Source organism: Apiospora phragmitis, assembly GCF_038363925.1.
Source record: "Apiospora phragmitis strain CBS 135458 chromosome Unknown utg000011l:1.0-3236445.0:1.0-3240683.0, whole genome shotgun sequence".
NCBI lineage: Eukaryota > Fungi > Ascomycota > Sordariomycetes > Amphisphaeriales > Apiosporaceae > Apiospora > Apiospora phragmitis.
The window spans coordinates 632,070-656,720 of record NW_027117411.1 but is presented as its reverse complement, the minus strand read 5'-3'; the positions used below and the strand labels follow the sequence as shown (position 1 = coordinate 656,720).

The following is a 24,651-nucleotide window of genomic DNA, read 5'->3' as shown; positions in this document are numbered from 1 at the left end:
GACTTTACCCCTCAACAGAATCCTCAGGCTTCAGCATGCAATCGGTTGCCGCTGTTCTCTCAACCAGCCACCAGCCACCCGCCGTACCAGCATTGTCCTTGCTTATTAGGTTACGGAGTAGATTCTCCAACCTAGGCGTCGGGTGAATTTTCTTATTTTCGGGTTCTAGAAGGTACGGGCAGAAGAAGTTTGATCGTCGTCCCGTGTGTGTCATCAATTGCCTTAAAACACAACTGTCGCAGTGACAATGCAAACAATGCTCTGTCTGTCGCCTGCTATCCCGTCTACTGGGGGGCTAGCCTTACCAGTACATAAACGAAGGTCAGTTTCTTTCAATCCTCGCTCCTCTGCACGGGTACCCTCCATTAAGGAGCGGACGCTCAAATCCACCTATATAGGTAAAGTAAGTAGGTATAACGGGTGGCCCTATATAGGAATACTCGTTATAGTCGGTTCTACAGTAATATAACGGTCTCACTCCGTGTGAGGCGAACTTCTGAATGTACGGCGTACCGAGGCCAGCAGCGGTGCAGCAGCCTTTGTCTCTCGCGCCCCAAAAACGTGGAAATGCTGCTAAAAAATAGCTGCATGGCATACCACTCTAGCTCACGGTGATAACTAGGTACTGTAGCAAAGCAAATCCAGACTGTGGCTTTTTCCCGTTCACCGCCTAACCCAAAGACCCACGCACCACGCGAAATCGCAAAGGGAATCCCGAGTTCAATCGCCGAGAGAGCTAGCGCCAGGCTTCGACCACTGCTGATACATAGTACCGTGGCAACGTGGTAATAGTACCGTGGTATTGAGCAGAGTCATGAGACTGGGCGCTACCCTCACTGGCTGACTCACCTGGCAGCCTGGGCTCTTGCATGGGACGGTCGAAACTGCTCCTACCTGCTTGCGCATGGCTATTACATGCATGAATAGATAGTGTTGTGCTGTACGTTAGAGCAGTATTCAGAGGGGGGCAGGATGCGGAAGGAGGAGCGGTGGCAGGGCAAGTAGAAGTAATAAGTGAATGCATTGGCAACTTGCCAATGGCAAATGGCAAACAGCAAGAGTGGTTGGTTTGGATGGAGCAGAAATGAATGGATGGCCGGCTGGCACCTGGCTGGCTGGCTGGCTGGCTACACCCACGACGGGACGGGTCAAAATGCATATCATAACGCCATCATGAACATGGTTGTGCTCCCACGTGGCAGCAAACCCCGCCAAGCTGGACAGTCCGGCCGTTTTCTGCGCCCGTCTCTTACTGCTTACAGTAAGTAGTGGTGCATGTCGCTAGCTGGGCGCGTGGGCATCTCAACGTTAGCAGATTGGCAAACAACATGATACACACAGTGTGAGAGAGGCCATCGCATCCTCGCTCAGCTCTCTTCGTGGCTTATCTCTGTACGTACATATGTACGTAATGTTTTGGGTCTTGTGTACTTTCGCCAATTGATAGCTCTCCTCTCTCAATGCGAATCCCATGGCGGTCATGATCGGCGTCAGGCAACTGTTTTAAGCGAGCAGGCATGACGATCTGCCGAGGCAGCAACGTCAAGGCACATTCGGCGAAGTCGGTTTCAATCTGCGATCGTGAATGAAGCTTGATGTCGAAAATACTTGGCGGGCAGTCTTGCCTACTTTACTTACAGTACACGCCTCATGCATGATCTTATGGCAGATCCAAGTGCAGATAGGGGGCTAGTGATCTTCATCGGCTGCAATAATAAACACACGATCCGTTCATCCGAGGGCGCCGGATCTGCTTTTCGGCCGGCATGCGATCCGTTTAGGGGGAAGGGGAGGGAGGCGCGAAACGGCAACGCTACCAGACCGTTTGCCCCTATTAATTAGTACTACGTATTAATATATCACTTCACTATGTTGAGACCACTCCGGATGCGCTTGCAGCATCTTGGTACCCACCTCACACAGCTGCTGGCTAACCTACTGGGCTGGCTGTAGCACCTGATATGCGAGCGAGACAATGCCGTACGCCGGAGTCTTCGTCCTGTAGTACTATCTGCCACAACTACCTTTGTTTGTCTCTCCTTACGACCGACACTACGTACGACGTGCCCTTGGCCGTACTCTGCCTCGCCTGGCACTCACTATTGGGAGAGATAAGATTACGCGATATTCCGCAGACTTCTTGCCTGGCTCGTGTGACTGCGGTACCTTGCCGCTGCTCGCCTGGCTAAGATCAGACAGATCTGTATCAAGGAGAGATGGAACCCCGAGAAAGCTCCAGGGGGGTGATTGATCAAGGTAATCGGTTGTGACACGGCCATGGCCTCGTTGCGCGAGACCGAGATGTTTGATAGCACAGGCGCTTCGTAGTGGATGGGACCTAGTTCAAGTCACCAGGGGGATATATTTGCCCATATTAGCTGGTATAGGAGATCAACAGTGACAGCCACAACTACTACTACTTCACCCCTTGGCTGCCCCATTACCGCCACCTTGCCACGTGCTGCAAAGGCATATGTAATGTGTCAGTTGAGTAGCTTCCATGATAGCGCGTGGTGTCTCAGCTTTGTGCCACACAGCCACGTGTTGTCGGCAACCGGTCGTCAACAGCAAAACAGAAAAGAAAGCAAATAATAGTACTACGTAGAGTAAGAAAGAAGCTGGACAGACGAGGCCTCAACCGTGGTGGCCTTACCATCCGATCTAGTCGAGTCAAACCAGTCACCGGGGAATGGGGAATGGATGAAGTCTCGAGTCTGTTTGGTATTCGGAGTAGTACCACTGCTGTGAGAAGTACTTAATGTTGTAAGCTGCTATCGTTTTCACGAACCCATTGACAGATCAGATCCATAGTGCGAAACATCCACGGCAATAGGGATTTCTTCTCCCATTCGAGTCTCAGTCGGACTTCTGTCCGAGCCCAAACAAACTCTACTACTGCATGCAAAGTACAAAACTTACCCGCGGAACGTGGTAGGCACGCTCCAAGCGCCGAAAGGAAACAGCTCATTGATGTCATCGGCCGTCCGGGTGAAACATTACTGTCTGTCTGTGTCGCGCATAAGGTTTGTACTACACTCGCCCGAGCCATGTGAGTACTCGCGCATGTTTGATGCTTACATATGTTCAGCTTAGAGGTAACGATCCGGTTGGACGACCTGTGTTCGCTACTGCCTCACTACCGCCAAGCCAGATGGCCACAGCCCAAGAGGTAGGTAGTTCGACATTGAACCAGAGTTGTGGGCACAGAGCCAATGCTATCGCCGGTGCACAACAGTAGCAGTGAATGTATAATGATATGACCAAAACGATTACTCTTACGGCTGGCCAGTCCTGGAAACCAGACAGGTGGGCGGCACCTTCGAGGTGATTCGTGTATACCAAAATTGGTGACACCGTATCCTGTCCATGAAAGCAAGATCAATGCTCAGGCACGTTGGATGTCACTTGATTCAGGGGATAGTCTGCTCGGGTAGACATTTTGCCACATGAATGGTTACTCGGCAAGTAACCCGCTGCTACTTTCCGTCTGCCTTTCTTCACATTGCAAATGTTTCTAATAGCCATGCATAATCTATGAGTAACGGAATCAATTTCACGGGGAAGTCACGAGTAATATCTGGGCGTAGACCTCTAGCCTCTCAAGCTTCTTATTGACAAAAGCAAACTCATTTCTAATCTACAACACCATCTATCTAACCTGGCTTTCCGCTGGCGCCTACTTTGGCTAGAGGGCCAGGCATACGAGCATATGAATAAAGTCAATGCCCCCCACACGCCCTTATTGGTGGTATTTCATCAGCATCCTACTAAGTTCTTTGGGCTCATGCAAGTTATTTCTAATTGTATCCCTCACCCATATGGCAGCAGGAGACCATTGGAACGAGGCAAGAGTGACTTTTCGGAAGCTCAGACTGTCCAAGCGAGTCTTCTTCCGATCTTTGTAGGACGAACACCACACGCTCCGATCCAGCTAGTGCATACGGAAAATACGATTACTTTCATTCTCCCCTTGGACGAAGGTAATCCTTCTGTGTATCAACCGAACAGCCAAGTCGGGACGCGAGGAATCCCGCGTCCGGCGCTCGCTTCCGCGGAGAAGTAAAGTTGCAATGCAAGTGCTGACTAGCAGAGCTTGCGGCTATGATAAGGCTGTGTATATTCCTTGGTTATAGCTGATACACCGTAGGATGGGTATCTCCTTTGACAGAATCGCTGATTAGACGAGCGAATTTGTTTTGCTCAAACCCGGGCTTATTGGTCGAATGACTTGGCCATTGGCGAACTTACCCCTTAAACATATATATCAAGGCCAGTCATGATATAGTCTAGAAGCAGGCAGAGCCCCCTTTAGGGAATCTTCATATTGCCTAGCCGTCGTATATGGGGCGGACTCACTGTCAGTTTACTGGAGCCACAGAGCCCAGGACCCTTCGGAAGTACCAAGGGCCCTTGACTAAGGTGGTCCTTCAAATCGGGAGTATAACGTGTCGAATTTAGATAGCAGACCGAGCGACGTCTTGAAAAGCCCTGATTGCTTTTTGCTGTTTCTGCCCCCCTAAACTCCCGGGCTCTGACTTCGGACAGCCTCGCCGGCCGCAGCTTCGCAGCTCCCGCCCCAATGCAGAAATGGGTCTCAGTAGCTGTCGGTGGATTATGAACTACGAAGGAGACCTAACTCGGCTATGCGTTTGGTCGAGCCAGCTATGTTGTTCATGAGACGAAGCCAGTCGAAGGTCCAGCCCAGCGAGCTAGCCTGCCCTGCGATGCCACACACCCCCGCAGCCCCTGTCATCAGCTTAGGACAGGGCGGACTTTCGAAACGATGTGATTGGAAGTCCATTGTGGCCAGCCAATGCCACGACTCGTCTCAGATACCGCTTTTATGTACCGAGACGAATAGGCAGCACTACCCATATCCCAAGAGGGACTAACAGAGTCCTATGGGGGCCGTTCTTCCATGCGGTTGAATATATACACACAGGCACACACACATCAGCTTCCAGGTACCACTGAAGCCCCTTTCCCCCCTCCAAAAAAGAAGAAAAGAAAGTAGAGCAAGACCTTAGGAAGGAAGAAAGAGACTCACCGCAGTAATGCTGTATTGATACACCCTGGGACGTTGATGGTGGCGTATGCGGAGGGTCCATCCACAGGCCGAGACGGCTGCGGGAGGCGGCGTACAATGGACGATACTAATAATTCAATGTTCGGTACGACTCAAGGAGTCCAATAACAATGGGGAGAAACCCGACAGACACGGTATCCTCTCGGGAGATGACAATGTGAGCAGTGCGTCTCCCCTGCCAAGAATGCGTGATCATAGTATCAAATCAAGGAGCGCCGGCGCCGAGGTTGATGATTCGGGGATATATTATTGAGCAGCCTGTCCTTCGTTTCCAGAGGATAAACACGGTGTTTATTAAGAGGTGTTGCTCTCATTCTATCATTTCATATATCGTGCCTGGGCTGGCCAAGTAGTTAATAAGCCACAAGCCCTCACGTTCAGAGTAGGTAACGGTAACTGTACATGGCGGGTAGACGTAGAATTGCCGCCCTTGAATTTCAACTTTTGCTTGGTGCTTGCCCTCTACGCCTTTTTCTCCTGTTAATACACATCTTGCTTCCTGATTACGGAGCTCCCGTCTGAAGCCACCGCTATCGCCGTCTTTCTCACCCGGACGCCCACATGCTCTCCTCGTGATCATCATATCGCGATGGGAGCCTGGTCCTTCTTCCAGCCCTTGCTTCGCATACTGGTCTCGATGGCCCGCCAGATCTGCTCGACCACCTCCCGGTCGCGCCAGCGGCTCGCGTCGGTGCCCGTGGGGTTAATCCCCTTCCAGCGGTCGATGCCGACGTTGAGGACGCGGTGGCCCCAGGCCTGGATGTTCTCGGGGGGCGCGTCGCCGCGCCAGCCCACGTAGATGCCGGGGATGTGGCGGAACAGGTCGTGGGGGTTGGTCCAGCGGTACTGCTTGAACTGCCACGGCTGGCCCGTCGTGAAGACGGCCACCACGCGATTCCAGTACTCCTCTTTGAACTTCTCGGGGCCTTCGACCAGGATGAAGCGCATCGGCCGGTTCGGGTCAATGTCCTTGCAGTAGCGGTTGATGTGCAGCATCGACGCGCTCGACGTGGAGCCCGCGTTGGCGCTATCGGCGGGCATGAACTGGCCGCCCTCGAGGAACGACTTGATGTTGGACATCCGGAGGAGGGAGGAGGCGGAGGGTGACAGGAGGATGATAGGGTCTGGACGCTTGGTCTTCTGGTTGAGCGCGAGCGACGGGTTGGAGGAGATATTTGTTGTAGAAGAAGGTCTCTTGGACATGAAAGGTGCTGCTAGCTTGCGAACATGGGAGAAGTCCTGTCATCACTCGTGGTCAGTATGTGAAATACGTTGTTGTAAACGCCAGAAAAACGCCACTCCAAGACTCACAGTAGGTTTGATTCCTCTCAGTGCCGCGTTCCGATCGCCCATTCTTCGCTCGCTATTGTATATCACGGCCAGCCGTGGATCTAATGTGCCCTTACCTGCTCTTCTCACCGTGCCGCCGATGGCGGGAGCTTGCGCGCCCTTGGACGCCAGCGCCGCCGCCGCATTGGAGGCCACGCCATCCTTGTCGCCGGCGAGCGGCTTGATGTATTCGCTTTCCTCGCTCGCGCCCTCCAGCCAGGTGATCAGGTCTAACCGCTCGACGAAGGCCAAGTTCTGCACCTTCTTCCCGTCCGCGAGCTCCTCGTTCAGCTGCGACACGGACGCCGTGTACTCGGGGATGGCGACCTCGCGCTTCAGCCAGGCCAGGTAGATGCTGCGCAGGTCGACGGGCGTGTCGTTGGACACGAAGCGCGTCGCCGTGTCGATCGGTAGCGATATCCGCGACGGGGTTTTGAAGGTGAGCTTGGTGGCCTTGGAGAGGTCGGCTTCGGCGCCGTCGTCCGACGTGGCGGTTATCGCGCTGCCGGACGCGAAAGACTGTCGCAAGAGGAGCAACGGGTCCATTTCTGAGGTTGACATGGCGTCCAATTCCCAAATCCAAGTAGCGTGACGTGCAAATGAGTTCCTACTTTTATTTGAATCGGAATTGAAGGTGGGAATGGCTGAGTTCGAGGTTGAGATGACGCGCGGGTTTAGTTGTTGAACAAGTGAAGCTCCAGAAATGCAGCCTTGTTGCACAGCCACACGTTTTTATAACTTCTCACACGAGGCTGTCAGTTCGGGGATCAACCACACCCTGGATTCGCCCATAACATATGATAATCACAACAAGTCAAATAAGTCCATGCGATCATGATGAATAAAACAGAATGATAGAGGAAGACTGATTGTGTACATACCAGTAAATTACTGCTATGACAGAAGCATCGGCTTACGGGGTTTCTTCAGCGGTCAAGGAAACAGCTCCGCCAAAATCTCCAGATGCGATGATCAAAGCATTTCATGACATTGGCCTGCTTTCTACGTGTGTGTGCCTCGCTGCAAACCGCTCGAAATACATGGCAGCCTGACTTCCCCATCAGCCTCTATTTAAAGTATTGCCACTGCCCTTCGGATTAGACTCGACGTATTCATCCCACTCACGGGCCTTCATCGTCTCGGCATCCGCTTTCTCATAATTGTCCTCATCTGGGGTTGCCTGTCGACCACTAGCCTCTCCTCCACCCTCGATGATGCCACCCCGCCGCCTCTCTTCCTCCAAATACTGGTCAATGCTCATTGTAGGCAAATTGTGGCCAGGCCGGAAAACCCCTTGCTGCAAGTCTTGTCTTCCGTTCGTGAGTGTAAAGGGCCGTAGCGGTTTTCCATCCTTGCTCAAGAGCGGTCCAGACGACTGCGTATTCTGGAAGGATGAATCCAAGCGACCCGAGTAATCATCATCCGCTTCCGCTGGCGACCGGCGTCGCCTCTCGTCCTCCTCCACGGTTGTTGTGGTAGGGATGAGCGGCACAGGGGCCTGGGCTAGGACATCCATCTCGCGACTAATGCCTTCCAATGCTTGGAATGTCATGTAGGCGCAGTAGGCTATATTGGCAAGATATAGCTCTCTGACTGCTTCCTCGTCGCCACCATTTTCGAGGTAGCGTGGAGAGTGCCTCATGTACTCCAGTTTCTGCTTCAACTCCTTCTCGTGCTTGAAGTTCGCAATCTTAGCATTGCGCCGAGCTGCTGGATCTGTGGTGGAGATTGTGGAGAAGCACTCCGGATCCTCTTGGTACAAGGCGAAAAGCTTCAGATCTGATGGAGAGAGCAACGTGTAGTTGTCGAGAAGATGTAAAAATCGTTCATATGCCTCTCTTGTTGTCCTCAGAGCTGCCCTACGCTCAAGAGGGCTAGAGACGGAAATCTTTTGCAACAGTTCAGCTATGCGGTAGCTGACCAACAGATAGGGCAGATCTGATGTGTTGATATCTTCAAGACTCTCGTTGTTGCTGAAGAGAGAAACTTGACTGATAATCTGCAGACATTCCTGGTAAGCTTTCAGGGCAAACTCCAGATCCTCGCGGTATGTTGGAGAGCTTGCTTCAAAGGCGCCATCTAATGTCGCCTTTTTGGTCTCGGCACCCAGAAAGACCGATTTCAAGGTCTTTGGCTCAGCCATATCTAAGCCGTGATTGGTTTATGCGGAAAACCAGACCTTGCGAGTAATGAGTTCAGCCGCACGGCTGTATAACAAAAAAGGACGGCGAATAGGGGACGGTGCTGTTCTGCCTTTCTGTTGGAAGTCAACCAAAGCTGAGAAAAGAGTAGGGAGAAGAAGAAAAGAAAAAGAAAAGGGATATGATGATATGCACGTCGAACAACTATAGCCCCAGGTGACCAGGTTGAGTTATCTGGGTGGCAATATTGGGATATGTCGCATGCACAGGCACATACGTAATAAGTTGAGCCTATGTCTTTTGAACAACCCTCAAGCAATCAATGGAGGGGCAATATTGTATCATTGAGGTTAGTAGGAGATCTTCCACCATACGCCCAGCACCCCTCGTTTTTTTCTGCCTCACTCAGGACGGGGTACGTACCTTCTACCCTGCAGCGATTTGACAGAGGCAAGGACCCTGCATGAAAAAACCGGGTATCGATGTTTCAACTGCGACCTTACCTGCTAACCTTATATCGATATGGCATATGTGCATATCCGATAAATACACTCCCCTGTTTGCCTTACCTTGTGTCACTGATGCCGTTCCCATGCCCAAGAATTGGAATGCTTAGAAAGTGAGAATAGTTTCCCTGTGAAGATGGCGCATCTTCTTGAGCTCACACAGGGCAGGAAACTCACCTACATACATCATCCCTTTCGAAACACGGTTGGTCATTACTAGGTGAAGCTGTTCTGCAGAACGGGACACTGCAAATGGTGATTGAACAATGAGTGGTTGCTTCCTCGTTTGTTTGCCTGCTTTACGTACCCTATGCTCTCAATGAGAGCTCTCCCTGTTTGCACGCATGCAGTGAAATCGTGTACCTAATCGTGGCATTTCCCCCACAGAACTAAGCTTGAGATCAGTGTTGGGGCCTTTCTCACTTGCGTATTCTGCCCTCCTTCACATTGTTTGAGGCACCGACATCAGTGATGTGCCTCGAGGTAACTGACAAAAACGAAGGTCGTGCTTAGTCAATTCGACAACCATTGAATGCAAATCCATCCTATCCCAGTCCTCAAACTTACTTACTGGGTCAACTTTCATTCCTTGGCCCATCTCTTTAAGACCAGCATCTCCTTCTCAGACCCGAATCGAAGCACATCGTACGCCTGTTTACATGTATACATCAACAGCTCTGTACTGATGCTACCCTGGTCCTGGCCACGGCATCAAGATGACTTCGGAACAGCAAAACCATACCTTTGATTCCGGCCCTCTGTCGGCGGTTGATGATGATGTTGCCTCACGTAGCAGCAAGCCACATGCAGAGGAGGAGAGTGACCCGGAAGACTTGAGCGATGTCGAACTCAGCAATGAGCAGCCCGAGGCGCTCAAGAGAAGAGCCATGCAACTTGCTGCCCAACAAAGCCTTAACGATTACAGAAGAGAACAGCTAAAGCAGCAAGCAGACGATGAGAGTCATGGCAAATCTGCAACGAACAAATGTGGCGCCCAGAGGGTAATCGATAGCCCGCGGGAATACCAAGTCGAGCTCTTCGAGAGAGCAAAAGAGAGGAATACCATCGCTGTCCTTAGTACAGGATCGGGAAAGACGGCCATTGCAGCACTTTTACTGCGACACACCATTGAGCAAGAAATTATTGATCGTGACAGTGGCCAACCACCAAGAATATCCTTCTTCCTCGTTGACAAAGTCTCACTTGTGGCTCAACAGTCTGCGTTCTTGCGGATTAACCTGGACTATTCGGTTGGTGACGTGTCGGGCGAGCAGCTGGGAAGCTCAGGAACGAAGCGAGACTACTGTCAGAAGGTTCTTCTGTCTAAAGAAGTGGTCGTTTGCACTGCAGCCATTCTCCTGGACTGTCTTCATCATTCCTATCTCAAGATTGACCAGATCAATCTCCTGATCTTTGACGAGGCCCACCATGCTAAGAAGAACCATCCCTATTCAGTCATCATCAAGGACTTCTATGCAGATGCCGAGAAGCACAACACCCAGCGACCTCGCATTTTTGGAATGACAGCTTCTCCAATCGACGTGAAAAGAGGCGATATTTTGACTGGCGCCCTTGAGTTGGAAGGCTTATTACACAGTGAAATTGCAACCGTTGCAGATTCGGGGGCTTTCCGAGAACTTCTACAAAAGACGAGCATTGAGAAAATCGTCGAGTATAATCTTGTCCCAGCCCCATTCGAAACGCCTCTTTGGTCGAGACTCAACAGTCTGATCGGGCACAACAGCCACTTCAAAAAATTGTTTGATTTCGCCAAGTGGTCTACACGTGAACTTGGTCCATGGTGTGCTGACCGGGCCTGGCATCTATGCTTCACTGCAGAAGAGCTACTCAAGGCCAAAGCCAGGACCGAGGCATATGTCATGAAGAGAGCCGTAGTCGTGCAAACTGACGATAAATTGGTCTCCACGATTGATAGCGAGGTGCATGCTGTGCAGCTGGCGTATGAAGCATTGCGAGCACATTCCCAAAGGAAGCGCAAGCGTCTCATGGCTTCGTATCTGATAAGATACTAAGGCTGTCTTCCATCTTGACCAATGAGTTTACGCCTAGGACGGATAAGTGCATCATTTTTGTCGACAGGCGTCTTACGGCGGTTTTGCTAACCGACTTGCTCATGCAACCAGGAATGGGGTTAAAAAACGTTCGGCCACAAATACTGGTAAGTCATCTATCCGTCCCTCGAATATCAGTGCTAAGACATGGGTTAGCTAGGAACTGGCTTAGTTGAAGCTGGCGAACAGCTCGGCATGACACGCAAGGAGCAGGAGGCCGCAATCAGACACTTCAGGTCTGCGGAGCTCAACTGCCTAGTGGCAACCAACATTGCTGAAGAGGGTTTGGATATCCCAGACTGCAACATGATAGTCCGGTTTGATCTTTATAACACCATGATACAGTACATCCAATCCAAGGGCAGGGCCCGTATGGAAAACTCGCGGTTTTACCATATGCTGGAGCGTGGCAACGAGGACCATATCCAGAGGTATATCAATATCAAAACCAACGAGAAAACACTCGGCGAATTGTCCGCTGTACTGCCGGAAGGCCGAAGACTCGTGGGCAACAGTTACAACATGGACTATTACTTGAGAAAAGAGGTCAAGAAGTCTTACACCGACAAGGAAACGGGGGCGAAACTGACTTTCAAGAGCAGCCTGGGTGTCCTGGCCGATTTCGTCTCCTCCTGGAGAACGCTTCCGATAATACTGCGCACGCGGACTACGTGGTGAAGAGTGTTGGTAAGGAGTTCCAATGCGAGGTTATTTTGCCTGACCATGCGCCCATCAAGACTGCTATGGGCGACCGTGCTGCTTCCAAGCAAGTCGCAAAATGTTCTGCCGCATTCAATGCTTGTTATCGGTTGAGAAAGCAGGGGTTCCTCGACAATTGGCTGCAAAGTACTTTCAGGAAACATCTACCAAAAATGAGGAACGCAAGACTTGCTCTCAGTTCCAAGAAGCGACACGAATATCCAATGAAGACGAAGCCGGCTATATGGTCACAACGAGGGATCGCTACAGAGCTGTACATTACAGTACTCCGACTGACCAACCCACAGTCACTCGGCCGATCCTCCAGACCCATGGCCATCCTTACACGAACAGCATTACCGCCTCTCGCTGATTTCCAGATCTTCTTCGGAAACGGTAGCAGTTCCGGGGTGCAGTGTGTTCCGCTTAACGGGGCTATGACGCTGTCGCTGGATGGCACTAACGCTCTAACCACCTTCACCTTACGTGTATTCGAGGACGTCTTCAGTAAGCAATACAAGTACGAGCCCGAAAAACTGCCATACTACTTGGCGCCTTTGACTGGAAGCCACGATTTCGAGGTGGACCACGATTCCGAACACATCCGGACGTTGGTTGATTGGGGTTATCTTACAATGCTTCACGGCCTCCAAGCTGGAAAGAACAGGACCGCGTCAACGAACGAGTATAGGAATTGTTTTGTTACCGATCCACACGATGGATCTCGGAAATTCTACACAATTGGCCGCGTCGAGGGTATGAAGCCAAGTGATACACAGCTTCCAGGTGCACTCAAAGGCCTAAGCAAAAGCAAAGGCCGGAAGCAGGCACCAAATGACATCTGGAACTACAGTGTTAGCTTGTGGTCCAGGTCGAGAGCCAATATGGAGCGCCGAGAGGACCTCGCCGTGGTCGAGGCTGAGTACATACCTCTACGGCGTAATCTTCTTGATGAGTTTGAGAAGCCATCGGACACGCAAAACCGCTGTTACATCTGCTTCCAGACCCTGGAAATCTCACCAGTAAGTTATAGGCCGTGAATATTCAATTTATACTGTCAGCTAATTATACAAAAACAGCTACCTACCGATATCGTATCCATGGCGTACAACCTACCAGCTATCATTCACCGGGTGGATGCCAACCTGATAGCACTGGAAGCATGCGAAGCGCTGGACCTCAAAATCCGGCCCGATTTGGCTCTCGAGGCAATGACCAAAGACAGCGATAATACTGAAGAGCACGCAGAGGAAAAGATTAATTTTCGGAGAGGCATGGGCAACAACTATGAGCGACTGGAACTATTGGGTGACTCATTCCTCAAGATGAGCACTACCATAGCCCTTTTTGCACGAAAGGCAGACGCCAACGAATTCCAGTATCATGTCGACCGTATGGTCATGATTTGCAACACGAACCTGTTCAATCATGCTCTAGAGCGGAAGCTCGAGGAATCTATCCGATCAAAGACCTTCAATAGGCGAATTTGGTATCCTGACGGCCTCGAGTTGCTCAAGGGAAAGAAAAACGAGAGCATTATGGGCAGGAAGGGAGTAGGAAGCGGAATCCATGTCCTTGCCGACAAGACCATTGCCGATGTCTGCGAGGCCCTCATCGGCGCTGCTTATCTTACAACTTACGAACAGGGTGAATTCGACATGGCCGTAAAAGCCGTGACCAAATTCACTGGTAACGAGCAGCACACCATGACCAAATTTGACGATTTCTTGGCGGGTTTCGTTGTACCGGACTGGCAGAAGGCTAGCCCTACAGCTGTTCACGTTCACCTCGCAAACCAAATCGAACAGCGCCTTGGTTACCGCTTCCAGTACCCCCGACTGCTCCGTTCCGCTTTCACACACCCATCATACAGTTTCATGTATGAAAACGTCCCTCACTACCAGCGCCTCGAGTTTCCAGGAGACGCGCTGTATGACATGGTTTGCGTTGACTACCTGTTCCATCGATTCACCAGCGCCGACCCGCAGTGGCTCACGGAGCACAAGATGGCCATGGTATCAAACCAGTTCTTGGGATGTCTTTGCGTGTCGCTAGGCCTCCACAAGCATCTGATCTCGATGACTGGCGCAATTCCCCAACAAATAGCCGACTATGTCGGAGCCATCACCGAGGCGCGAGAGGCTGCCGAGGAGGAGGCCGTCAGCTCGGGGCTTCCGCGCGAAATATTCGCTCGTAATTATTGGGTGGACGTCAACCCGCCCCCCAAGTGTCTACCTGACATCGCAGAGGCCTACATCGGCGCCCTGTTCGTGGACAGCGACTTCAGTTATGCCCAGGTTCGGGACTTTTTCGAGCGCGAGGTGCGCCCCTATTTCGAGGACATGCAAATCTACGATACATACGCCAACAAGCAGCCCGCGACGGCGCTTGAGAACAAGGTCAAGCACGATTTCGGCTGCGACCAGCTGCTCGTGCTGCCGCTCCGGGGCGACGACGAGGACGGCGGCCTCGGCGAGGCCGGGTTCGAGTACGGCGTCACCGTCCACAGCCGTGTCGTCACGACGGCCACGGCGGCTAGTCTGCGTTATGCCAAGGTGGCCGCGGCGAAGAAGGCCATGGTTTGTCTTCAAGAGCTCGACCTCGCGCAGTTCCGGAAGAAGTTTTTGTGCAATTGCAAACGCAAGTTCGTTTCCGAGGCGGCTTCGTCTACTACTGCTTCTGCTGCTGCTTGATCCCCCTAATGTTCATGAGGGCCAGGCGAAGAAGGATTGTTGATTTGAGAGTTATGTAATAATAAGATACGTTGCCTATGCTCAAGATCCGTCATATACACGAATCAATGACTAAATATGCTTTCAAGCCAACCCTTTCCCATACTATAGCTAACTGTTTGTTAACTCACCACATCCTCCACACGTAACTCGCTACGTGATTTCGCATGAGTTGTTGCTTACGTCTCCCACGCGGTTGTGTACGTAGAGGACTATTACCAGAGCAGCTGACATCACATCATATATAGACGCAGTAAGGAAATCACAAAGGCAGTAGAATAACAAATGTTTCAATTGTATCCTGCTACCGCATACCAGGAGCCCATAGTCCCCGGTTTCTTCCCATTGAGAAATTGTCCTGTACACTTCATCTCCTCTTTATCTCCATTCCATCCCCGATCCCCTCAAACCATACAACAGGACAAAGAGAATAAAAGACAGCCCCGAATATTGTTTTCCCGGGGCCTTGCTAAACCTCCCATCACAGCTCGATGTCTGTAAGTGAGGGTATTAATACTGAGATTAGTCCTTTCTTTAAACTCCGTGCTAAAAACACTCCCGTAACACCTCATAAGACTTGACAAAAACCAAACATAAAGAAAAAGAGTAGACACGGCCGTCCCCATAAAATGGGATTATGATCGTGACACATAAATGCTCGCTCTTACATGTCCTCCGAGAACCTCCAAATGGCCGTGATCAAAGACAAATGTGAACCCAAACAAGTGCAAGGTATTGCTGTTTTGTGACAGCCGCCCTGGCAAATTTCATCTATGCCAAACGCCGAATTTTGTTTGGAATATGTCAATGCTGTAATCTGAAAAAAAGAAAAAATTTTTAAGAAAACCAACATTTCTTTTACTCGATGTCAGCATCCGAGCCAGTAGACACGCCGGGGTGCGCAGAACGGGCAACATCCCTCCCCTCTGCTGCCGAGTGATTCTTTCCTCCTTCGAACAACGGTAGCGCCGCTCATGCGGTTGAGCTTCTTCGCTTCTCTCCGAAGTTTCGCAGCAGTCTCGAAGACCTTCTTGTGCAAATCCTCCTCTTCTGCAATCACGCCACTTTGGCTGCCAGCCCACCGTGAAGCTCGTGGCGGCTGGCGTTGGGGTGTGTTGCCTCTGCTGAATGGGATATCAAACGAAAGCTCATCTTCCGTGTCTTCATCATCCGTTCCATAAGCGTGACCATTGTCATCGCTTAGATCGGCGTGGTCATATTTGGTGGGCGGTTGAAAACGCGAGTTCTGGGCTCTGGAGTCGGCCCACGATGCCGCAATGGGACTGGCTGGCAGAGAGAGAAAGTCGCTGTCGTAGTCTAGTATTGTAGCACCAAATGCCTGATGCCCTCTTAAAGAGTATTTTGAACTTCTTGTCGAAATGACAGGTGGTGGTCTCTCAAGAGAAGCGGCTAGATCTAATGGGTTCGGCAACCCTGGTAGCTCGCCAGCATCAAACCCGTAGCCTGAAGGGTTGAAGACCAAATCCTCCTCGCCCTCGCCTTTCGGATGGCGCGGAGAGAAGCCGTCGTCGTCAGACGAGAGTTCGTCGTCGATATTGAAATTGGTGCGAAGCTCCGTCCTCTCATTAAATCCAGATTGGGCGGATAGGGGAGAAAGCGCAGGCACAGAGGGCTGGCTGTAGTTTTCGGAAGCAGTGTGATATGCGGCAGAGCCGAGTGTTTCCCGGCTCGAATTAACGCCTTTGATATAAGGCATAAGATCGACAGAGGTGTTGGCTGTGTGCCGCGAGTGCGGCCGGAATGGATTTGAGCTCATGCTCGACAAAGTGGCCGTGGTCGAGTCCATCGACCATTGACGTATACTGCTGGTACGTTCTGGGATAGACTCTTCGATATCTAGTTTTCTTGCTCCTCGACCTGTGGTCGATGCAAGACTGCATGCCCGACCTTTAGCATGCAGGCTGGAGCTATCATTACTGTTCTGGCGTCTGTGAGAAGAACCTAGGCCTATAGTCAAGGGATTAGTGCGAATCCCACAACACAGCGGAGGCGGCGGCATGAAAACAAGAAAAAAGCACTGACAAGGTGAACGCATCTCCTGCAACTGCGCAGAGGCGTGCGAGGTGGTGACACAGAGATTAGAGGTACTTCCCAAGTCGCGTTTCGAACGGCCGGGCTCCAATATAGGACCACGAGGTCCAGGATGTGGTAAGTCAGGTGGATTTCGTTGCAGTGGCGATTGTATACTATGTATACTGATCCTCTTGGATGGCGATTGCCCAGAGACTGACACGATGTTATGTGAGGCTGTATCCCGCCCCAAAGACTGCATCGATTTGGGTCGGCTTCCGTCGACCATTTGAGGGTAAACGACACTGATTCGCCGTGCGACGCCGAAATCCGCTTCGTCGCTATTAAACTCGGAAAGTACGAACGAATCCCTGTGATTCTCCACCAACACCGACTGTCGGTTGTTACCGTACGACTTGATGGACTTCTCATCAGCGACAGGAACAGCAGACAAGTTTTTACCTCTCTTTTGAAGTTCCGCAGGGAAGCTATCGGCATCTTGGTCTCGTGTATGCTGCTTTGATGCTGTTGAACTAGTCCGAGATCTGGAGGCCGGGATGCCCGTGACAATGTAACCCGGCATAGACTTTCTTCGTGATGCTTTAGCTGCTGTAGACTCTTCATTCTTCTTTGCCTTTGAGGCGCGATACTCCGGAGGGATCGAAGGCATCACAGACGAGGTCCTCTCCGGAAAGACCCCCTTATCACTTGAAGGGAGGGACTTTGTACGCAGAGTGGCGCCCATAGAATGTCGCTTTTTCGCACGAGATCTCAAGTCTGCACCTGCATCAGGCCCGGCTGATGGAGGTTGAGGAGCTGCTCTTGATGGTGCCTTGTAGAAGGCACGGATCGCGGGTGAGTCAAGATTCAAACCATTCTCCCGGATATTTCGATCGGCGACGTCTTCACCATATATCTTGCCCCCCGCAGCTTGTAGTCTTTGGTGGAAGTCGATAGGAGAAATGGTCGACTGTGCATCCAGTAAATCAACGAACCCCCTAGTCATACCAGAATCACCACTGCGAATGGAGGCCGATCGTTCATGGAACACCGGTGGCGGCTTGGCAAAGGCGTGTTCTTTAAATGGTAGCCTGTACGGTGGGTTTGGACGGCCTTCTTCGGACCCTTTGAAAGAAGCCTGTATGGAGGGCCATTGACGGGAGACTCGAGGGTTCTAGCGGAGGGCTCATTTCGAAAGGAGCCGGATAATTCCTTGACGTAATCTAGTCTTCCGCGGGACTCCTGGCTGCTGGGGGCAGTCCGTGGCCGGTCGCCATCTCCGTCTCGAATTCTGGGCACAATCGGACCTGGCGCGAAACTATCCACAAACGGCCGCTGTGTCTTTTGCAGACTTTCCAAAATATTGGGACCATTCCCGGCTACCGGATAAGCGCCTATGGACTGTCAGTGACGGGGAACAGACCAGAGCAATGTATATAGAGTTGCGAAAACCCAAGGCAGGCATACCTCTTATAGGCGGGAGGGCGGCCACCGTCGCATTGTAGGGTTGGGCCTTGAGCAAGGCGAGGTCTCTTTGATCTTGCGAGGCCTTCCTCGACAGGAAGCTGAATAGGCCCATATTCAAAGCCCAATCGGATGATCCATACGTGGTGCGGTGGCTTTGGATCTTTATTAGTACGTCGAGCCAGAAATCCCCCAAGGTTCAACCCAAGTGGTTGGCGGGGTTCGACAGTGAAGTAGTCGGCGGTCTACCAGTCCAGTCTGTCTCAATGTCTGAGGAGTTCAGACATGGAGTCCACCAAGACCCTCATGTGGGAAAGAGGGACGCAGACGAGTTCGCGCTCACGTACGTAGAGAGGATACGAGAGGGAAGAGACGACGGAGGGGGAGACACGGCGGGATGGAGGAATGAGGAGAGAGAGAGAGAGAGTGAGCTGGGTAGGTATTCGTTCAAATGTGCACTTGACGAGTACCTATCAACAGGCATCGAACAAGTAGACGGCGATCCGGCAGCTAAGCTGAAGGTAAAAAGCAGTAGCGTTGTTACCCAGTTAGATAGTGCACCTGGTATTCCAAGGACCCCCTGGCAGCCTGCGTTTACTGTAACATGTAGGTACCCTGGAGGGGCTGACACCAAGACGGGGAGTGACGGAGTGTTTACGAAACAAACGAATCACGGGGAGTGATCCAAACGCGCATTGGGTGGGCTGTCTGCTACTAATACTGCAAGTACATCCATAGGCCTGGGTCCGGCAGCACATGACGGTGGGACTTGGACTTGGCGCCAGGGTAAATCAAATCCAGCCAGATCCAAATAATCCGTCAATATATCTCAAGGTAGCGCGGTAGAAGCCATTTCTAGCGCCATTGTAGTCTTCTGCTTTTCTAGCCTCTTCTCATGGCATTTTTATCTCTTGGGGCCCTTTTTCTTCTTTCGTTGTCGGGTGGTCGGTCCCCTGCACTCCCCCCCTCTCCCCGGCGCCCCCTGGTCGTAGCCCCGACGGGACACAAAAGGGGTCTAACCTAGGTATTTAGCACCCTAATGCTTCCCATCCGATACACCAGAACCAGATGGATGGGTGAGATGGATGTAGTCGTACGTGCAGAGACGTCTGCGTGGCCTACGACTTAGCCGTACCGCTACACGAAATTCAACTGAGTTCAGCAAACGTTTCTACTTCAGCCCCATCTCATCCGACCTATACCTTTGGAAAAAGCTTGACCAGACGGCTGGCTGGCTGCAGCTAAACCGTCACCAGGCATCCAGTCGACATGGCCCCTCGCATCCCCAGGTGGCCTTGGACACGGAGTGATTTGCCATCACACACGACGGCCAATGAGGGGCACGTGGAGGGTGAAGGGGGCAATCATCAGAGTTTTTGTTTCATATTTACTTTTGTTCAATTTGGAGAAAAAAAGGAGGCGGTGGTGGGTAGAATCCGAAGACCCCCAAGTATGCAACGCAAAGTGAAGCAACAGTAAGGTATGCCTGCATTAGGGGCCACTTGACCTTACATGGCGACTTCACAATGCATTCTCAACAGGGACTTGGACTCGGCTGCAATGAATGGACGGAAATCTGCTTCTTTTTCCCCCTGTTATCAAAAGGTTCGAGGGAGTGCTCAGCCATAGAGGGCATACCGGAAGCAAAAACATGTTTTGTTTTGTGCGACTGCCTGCCAATGGCAGCTAAAGGACCGAGATGTCCGTTGAAGATCCGTAAGAAAAAAGGGAACGGCGTACTTTCTTGTTACATTAATAATTGAATTGGCTAACCTAGGGAAATCAGCGATCGATCAGAGACAAGGATGCTTGATCTCCGATTTAACCCAGATTTCTGCTTCTTAGGTTAAGTACCCCTCTCATCACCGGGCTATTCCAATTATTATTGTACAGGTATTATTGGGCAGGCTGACCTCCATCACGACCCGTGAATGGTTTCAATTCAGGATGCTCTCATACATACGGCCAATCCCGCGCCAAGTCAAATACCACATAACGGGTCAGCTAGTTATCAAGTACCCCTACCAAACTCATAGCGAATAGGCAGAAAAGCGCACCCTCAAAATCCAACAATTCCTGTCGGCTGATTGTCCCCTGAACTAGCCGTCTTAGCGACCAGCTACTCGGGATTTGCGAGTAAGCAAGGCACCGGCTCGACTCTACTGTACCTGATATACTACCGACCGGCAGGATTAACCTAAATCTAAATGATGCACAGATAAAATTTACTCATCAGCCTCTAAGGAACCGACGGGAGATCAAGTGGTGCCCATAGAGCTGGGACGAAACCGATGGGGAGTTGATAGAGTTTAATTATGTATGAGATGAGTTGATCGGCGTCAAACGTCCAAGATGATACAGTTCTATCCAATCTTGTTCATGGCTATTGCCGGCTCCAATGCTCTGGGTGGACGATTGAGCTTCTTTCCTCGTTCGTTATCTGTATCCTGGCGGCAATGGAGAAAGGTGGTTGTCCCCTTGCTCCACCTACCCTTGCCTTACCTTCCAAGGCAGGTTACAGCATCGCATCGCATCCAACCTGGATGGTCCAAGGAGGAGGAGCTGGATCTCTGGGTGACACTGACCTTCTGTTCGTGCAATGTGACATGTTCGGGCCCGGCAGAGAATGCAGCTGCAGGCGCATCAAGACCTATTCCTTCTTCATTTTCCTTACTTCGTTGATATCATTTCGCGGAAGAGATGATGGTAGGTATTGTCAAGTAGGATATCAGATACATTGAGCGACAGACAGCTTGAAGTGTGGGCATCACATCATCACCGTAGACATCTATACATGTACATAGTGGGTGGATGTCGATCTGCAAGTGGTTCTGAGAGGGGACCCCTTCGGCCCCTTCTGGGGCCCCTGACCAGAAGCCCATGCGCAGTCAAAGGTTCCACGTGGAATGGCACTGCGGATCATTCATGTCAATTTAGCGTTTGCATCGGATTTGCCATGTGGCTGAAGTGTTTACAGCTCTTTGTACCGCAGGCGTATGTAATCTCGTTCTCCCAGCTTACTGAATCAAAGCCCGGCTAGTAGTATCGATTCAAGAGCGACGGGGTGTATTAATTGATAGGTAATCACCGGAGCACCTACAGCAATGGAAGCTGTGAGCGGCCCGTCGACGCGCTCGGGCGCACACTTATTTGATTTTGTTTGTTATGTGATATAACGACACGGGGGCCAAAGCACTCATTTCCTCGACATTGCCTGGCTGGATTTGAGTTATTGTGCACGACCACAATCTGACGGGTCGTTAGTGCTGTACGGCAACATACATATTTTTCAAGTGGAAGATTTAGCCATCGGGATGCTGCTGATGGCACCACTCCAACGTGCCCACACATACACTTCGCAATCTCAAGTTTGTGCTTGTTCTCCCGCTTGGGCCATTGCTGTTTGAAGCGCTCAAGGTGTTGATGTACAAGCAGAGGCGCTGGTGAACAATGAAGGAGGTAGACCCTTAGACCCTCTCAGAGGCAGGGGCAATCAGTTGGTTCTCCATCTGCAACCCCTCCACATTCATCACTTCGCATCCGAACTCTCCCCCTTCCCGAGACGACGGTCTGGCATCCCCTTTTACATGTACCTTGCATATACCTGAAACACGAGCCATTGTCCACGAACTATCGCTGCATGTGTCATCCAATGGAGCAGCAGCACCAGTCCCTTGAGCAGACGAAGCCAGACGTCAAACACTGACGGAAGCCGCGGGAAGAGGAAATTATACAGCCCCGGTTATTTAATAAATCTAACAAAATAACACACCAATGACGTCTTCAAGACGTCGCTTTCTATCCTCCCCTACTTCCATCCTCCCCCGTTCACAAATCAAGAAACATGGTAGCATGTTGTTTGGAAACTGACACTGTACATGGTGGTGCATCTTGTCATATCCTCGGCTCATATCCACATTTTGCTATCTACTGCTTCTTATATCATCCCGGTACTCTATATACTGATTCGATGTTCCCACATGCAGCTTGAGGCTCAGGTAGAAGATGTCTTCGGTTGTGTTAGCCAGAGCTCAGGTAGCTCTTGCTAATTGACTCTAGATAAGAACATCTGTCAGCTACCTAGACTTCATGTAGGTATGTAGTTACCGAAACGAGGCCGATGGGTGGTATGAAAGGCAACCACTGTCCTTCGTAGATACCATTATCCTCTCGGATACCGCCGTCTCCCGTGAATTGTGCTACGGTTTTTAAATAGACGGCAGCAGCATGCCACGCAAATCGAGGAATGCAAGGCATGGCAGTTTGGAAAGAGCGCAGAGGCAGAGGCCGTTTTGCCAGTCCGAAGCACTTCACGTAATGAACTCGAATTTCCACCGCCATCTCATTCCCATCGCCATCCATCACCTACCTATCGGGACGCTTGTTTCATTTATTCCGTCAATACCTGCGAACACTCCACAAGCATTCACCATTTCGTACCTCTGCTCATGAGATATACCTTACCCATATACCCCTTCTACTACTAGGTTTGATCCTCCACTGCCATAGCCAACCTTTTCCGAGGATCTTTGGCAAAAATGGCATCCTGGATTTCCAGGCTGACTCCCACTGGGCGTGGTGAAGAACAGCTGAAGCAACTTGGTGAAGTCACCCAGGAGAAGCCCCAGCTAGAGCAGGGCTCCCTATCTGAGAAGCTGGAGCTCGCCGAGAAACAAGCCCACATCATGTCTGCCGACAACAATGAAAGTAGCAGCGAGAAAGAGACACAACGTGAGCACCTTGCACGCCACTTCAATCAACTCACCAAGTCCGAGTCACCTGAGCCTGCCACCAAGAACGAGAGCAAAAGCAAAGGCAAGGCTGTCGCGTGTGACTGGAAGGGCGATCCTGTCGAGCCACAGTATGATGATCTTGCCGCTCAGCACAACACTCCTGATCATGCGGAGCTCTGTGACTAGAGGCCGGACCCGCCAGAGATCCAGTACGATGATCTATCCCATGAGCCAGCCGCGAAATCCCAGAAACCAGAGGCCCATTCCACCCGAGAACGTACTGGAGAAAGCCCCAGCGACTCGGCCAGCAACACCTACCAGCCCAAACAACACCAAGCGCTGTTGCAAGACCTTACACAAGAAGTCCCACCGAAGCCGACGCAAAGCCCTATGCAGATGCCGGCCGAGTATTTGCCCCAAGGCCTACCCCGACATCCGACAAGGAGGAGTCCAACAGAAAGACTACCAAGATCTATGCGAAGGATCCTACCAAAGATTCTCTCAATGAGTCTGTCAAGGACTCTACCAAGGACTCTGCCAATAAACCTATTAGGAAGTTTCCATTAGAGCAGTTCGAGAAGCCCAGCAAAGATAACTCCAACGTAAATGGCAAGAAAACCGACAAGGAGACGACAAAGAGCAATGGACGCCTCCCCGGGGAGTCACCTCTAAAGCCAGAATCGGCACGATTAGGACTTCATACACAGCCACATGCTGAAGATGCAAACTCAAATGAGTCAGCACAAGGGAAAGGGCCAGAGCCTCAGCCTGATGACACCAATCACTTATTTGCCTGTAAGTATTTCCACAGGCATCCAGCAGAGTCCTCCCAAGACGTTGAGAGTGGGGGTGATGTTTGCGTAGTAGATCCTGAGCCATTTACAGACGAGCCTGAGTCCACTCGGGAGAAGCAGAAGCAAGATCCAGAGCACGCTGGACGTGATGAGGTTATTGGTGTGATCCACCCGGCCAATTGCGAGGAACACCCAGAGGCCAAGGAGGAGCACCTAGTCTGTGACAATCCGCGGCTCGGTAAAATGATCGCTGTCTATCAGAAAATCGAGGCCAAGCAACAGGAGGTCATGGACAAGATGACCAAGAAAACCGAAGAGAAGGAGCAGAAGGCAAGAGTGAAGCGAGAGGCAAAGGAAAAGAAGGCCCGTGAGAAGCAAGAACGCAGGGAGAAGAGGGCCCTAGAAAAGCAGGAGAGGAAGGCCGAAAAGGCAATGAAGAGGCAGGAGAGGCAGGAGAGGCGGGAGAGGCAGAAGAGTCGGGGAAGTACAACAAGCATGGGCAGCACGACTGAAACTTATATTCCGCCAGCTATTCCAGTACCTCCTGCGGCATCCGCTACCTAGACGGCCCACACCGCGTCGGATCCTCAATCGACAGCCTGCCCGTAGAACTGATTCGCGAGTAGATATTGACCCGGTACAATACTCACACCTACACAGACGACCTGAAAACGACCGAATATAGTACACGTATCAATACACTGAAGATTGCTTGACTTTCATGATTGCTCTAATGACGAGGTTTCTTATTATTTGGCAACGTCTGTCGCGACCGAATTGCGAGTAGTGCTTTGATCGTTCATATAACTCTCGGTATTCCGCGTATCCAGCTTGTTGCCCCCAACTGACTGCTTCAAGCGCTCCAGCAACCTGAAACTTGTTCTCTGAAAATCAAAGACGTATTTGGGCGGAGCTACACCATCCTCGACGTGTGCCTCCCCTGCCTCCTCCCGCAGTTGATTGTCTCCCTCGCCGTATGGTCTCGTCATGTAAACACGCGGCCGCCTGGGCAACCGTTGCCTCTTGCCCTCGTGTTCCTGAAGCCCCTCGCTCCGGGACAGGGA

The 24,651-nt window shown here is 51.3% G+C and overlaps 5 protein-coding genes across 5 annotated transcripts; 2 read left to right on the top strand and 3 right to left on the bottom strand.

Moving 5' to 3' along the window:
• Positions 1–5,665: 5,665 nt before the first annotated feature.
• On the bottom strand, positions 5,666–6,976 carry PG994_013029 (uncharacterized protein; the record flags this gene model as incomplete). Its single annotated transcript, XM_066864438.1, has 2 exons — positions 5,666–6,325; positions 6,398–6,976. 2 exons carry the CDS (start codon positions 6,974–6,976, stop codon positions 5,666–5,668), a joined length of 1,239 nt encoding a protein of 412 aa, XP_066709399.1.
• Positions 6,977–7,475: 499 nt separating this feature from the next.
• PG994_013028 (uncharacterized protein) lies at positions 7,476–8,558 on the bottom strand (the record flags this gene model as incomplete). Its single annotated transcript, XM_066864437.1, has 1 exon — positions 7,476–8,558. The coding sequence occupies one exon, from the start codon at positions 8,556–8,558 to the stop codon at positions 7,476–7,478; it is 1,083 nt and encodes a 360-aa protein (XP_066709398.1).
• A 1,220-nt stretch (positions 8,559–9,778) lies between these two features.
• Positions 9,779–14,526, top strand: PG994_013027 (dicer-like protein 1 protein; the record flags this gene model as incomplete). Its single annotated transcript, XM_066864436.1, has 5 exons — positions 9,779–11,076; positions 11,207–11,241; positions 11,295–11,565; positions 11,628–12,855; positions 12,913–14,526. 5 exons carry the CDS (start codon positions 9,779–9,781, stop codon positions 14,524–14,526), a joined length of 4,446 nt encoding a protein of 1,481 aa, XP_066709397.1.
• Positions 14,527–15,433: 907 nt separating this feature from the next.
• PG994_013026 (uncharacterized protein) lies at positions 15,434–18,175 on the bottom strand (the record flags this gene model as incomplete). Its single annotated transcript, XM_066864435.1, has 4 exons — positions 15,434–16,533; positions 16,609–17,673; positions 17,721–17,990; positions 18,064–18,175. The coding sequence occupies 4 exons, from the start codon at positions 18,173–18,175 to the stop codon at positions 15,434–15,436; spliced, it is 2,547 nt and encodes an 848-aa protein (XP_066709396.1).
• A 4,423-nt stretch (positions 18,176–22,598) lies between these two features.
• On the top strand, positions 22,599–24,151 carry PG994_013025 (uncharacterized protein; the record flags this gene model as incomplete). The annotated part of the gene is made up of 2 exons (XM_066864434.1): positions 22,599–22,971; positions 23,025–24,151. The coding sequence occupies 2 exons, from the start codon at positions 22,599–22,601 to the stop codon at positions 24,149–24,151; spliced, it is 1,500 nt and encodes a 499-aa protein (XP_066709395.1).
• Positions 24,152–24,651: the final 500 nt, after the last annotated feature.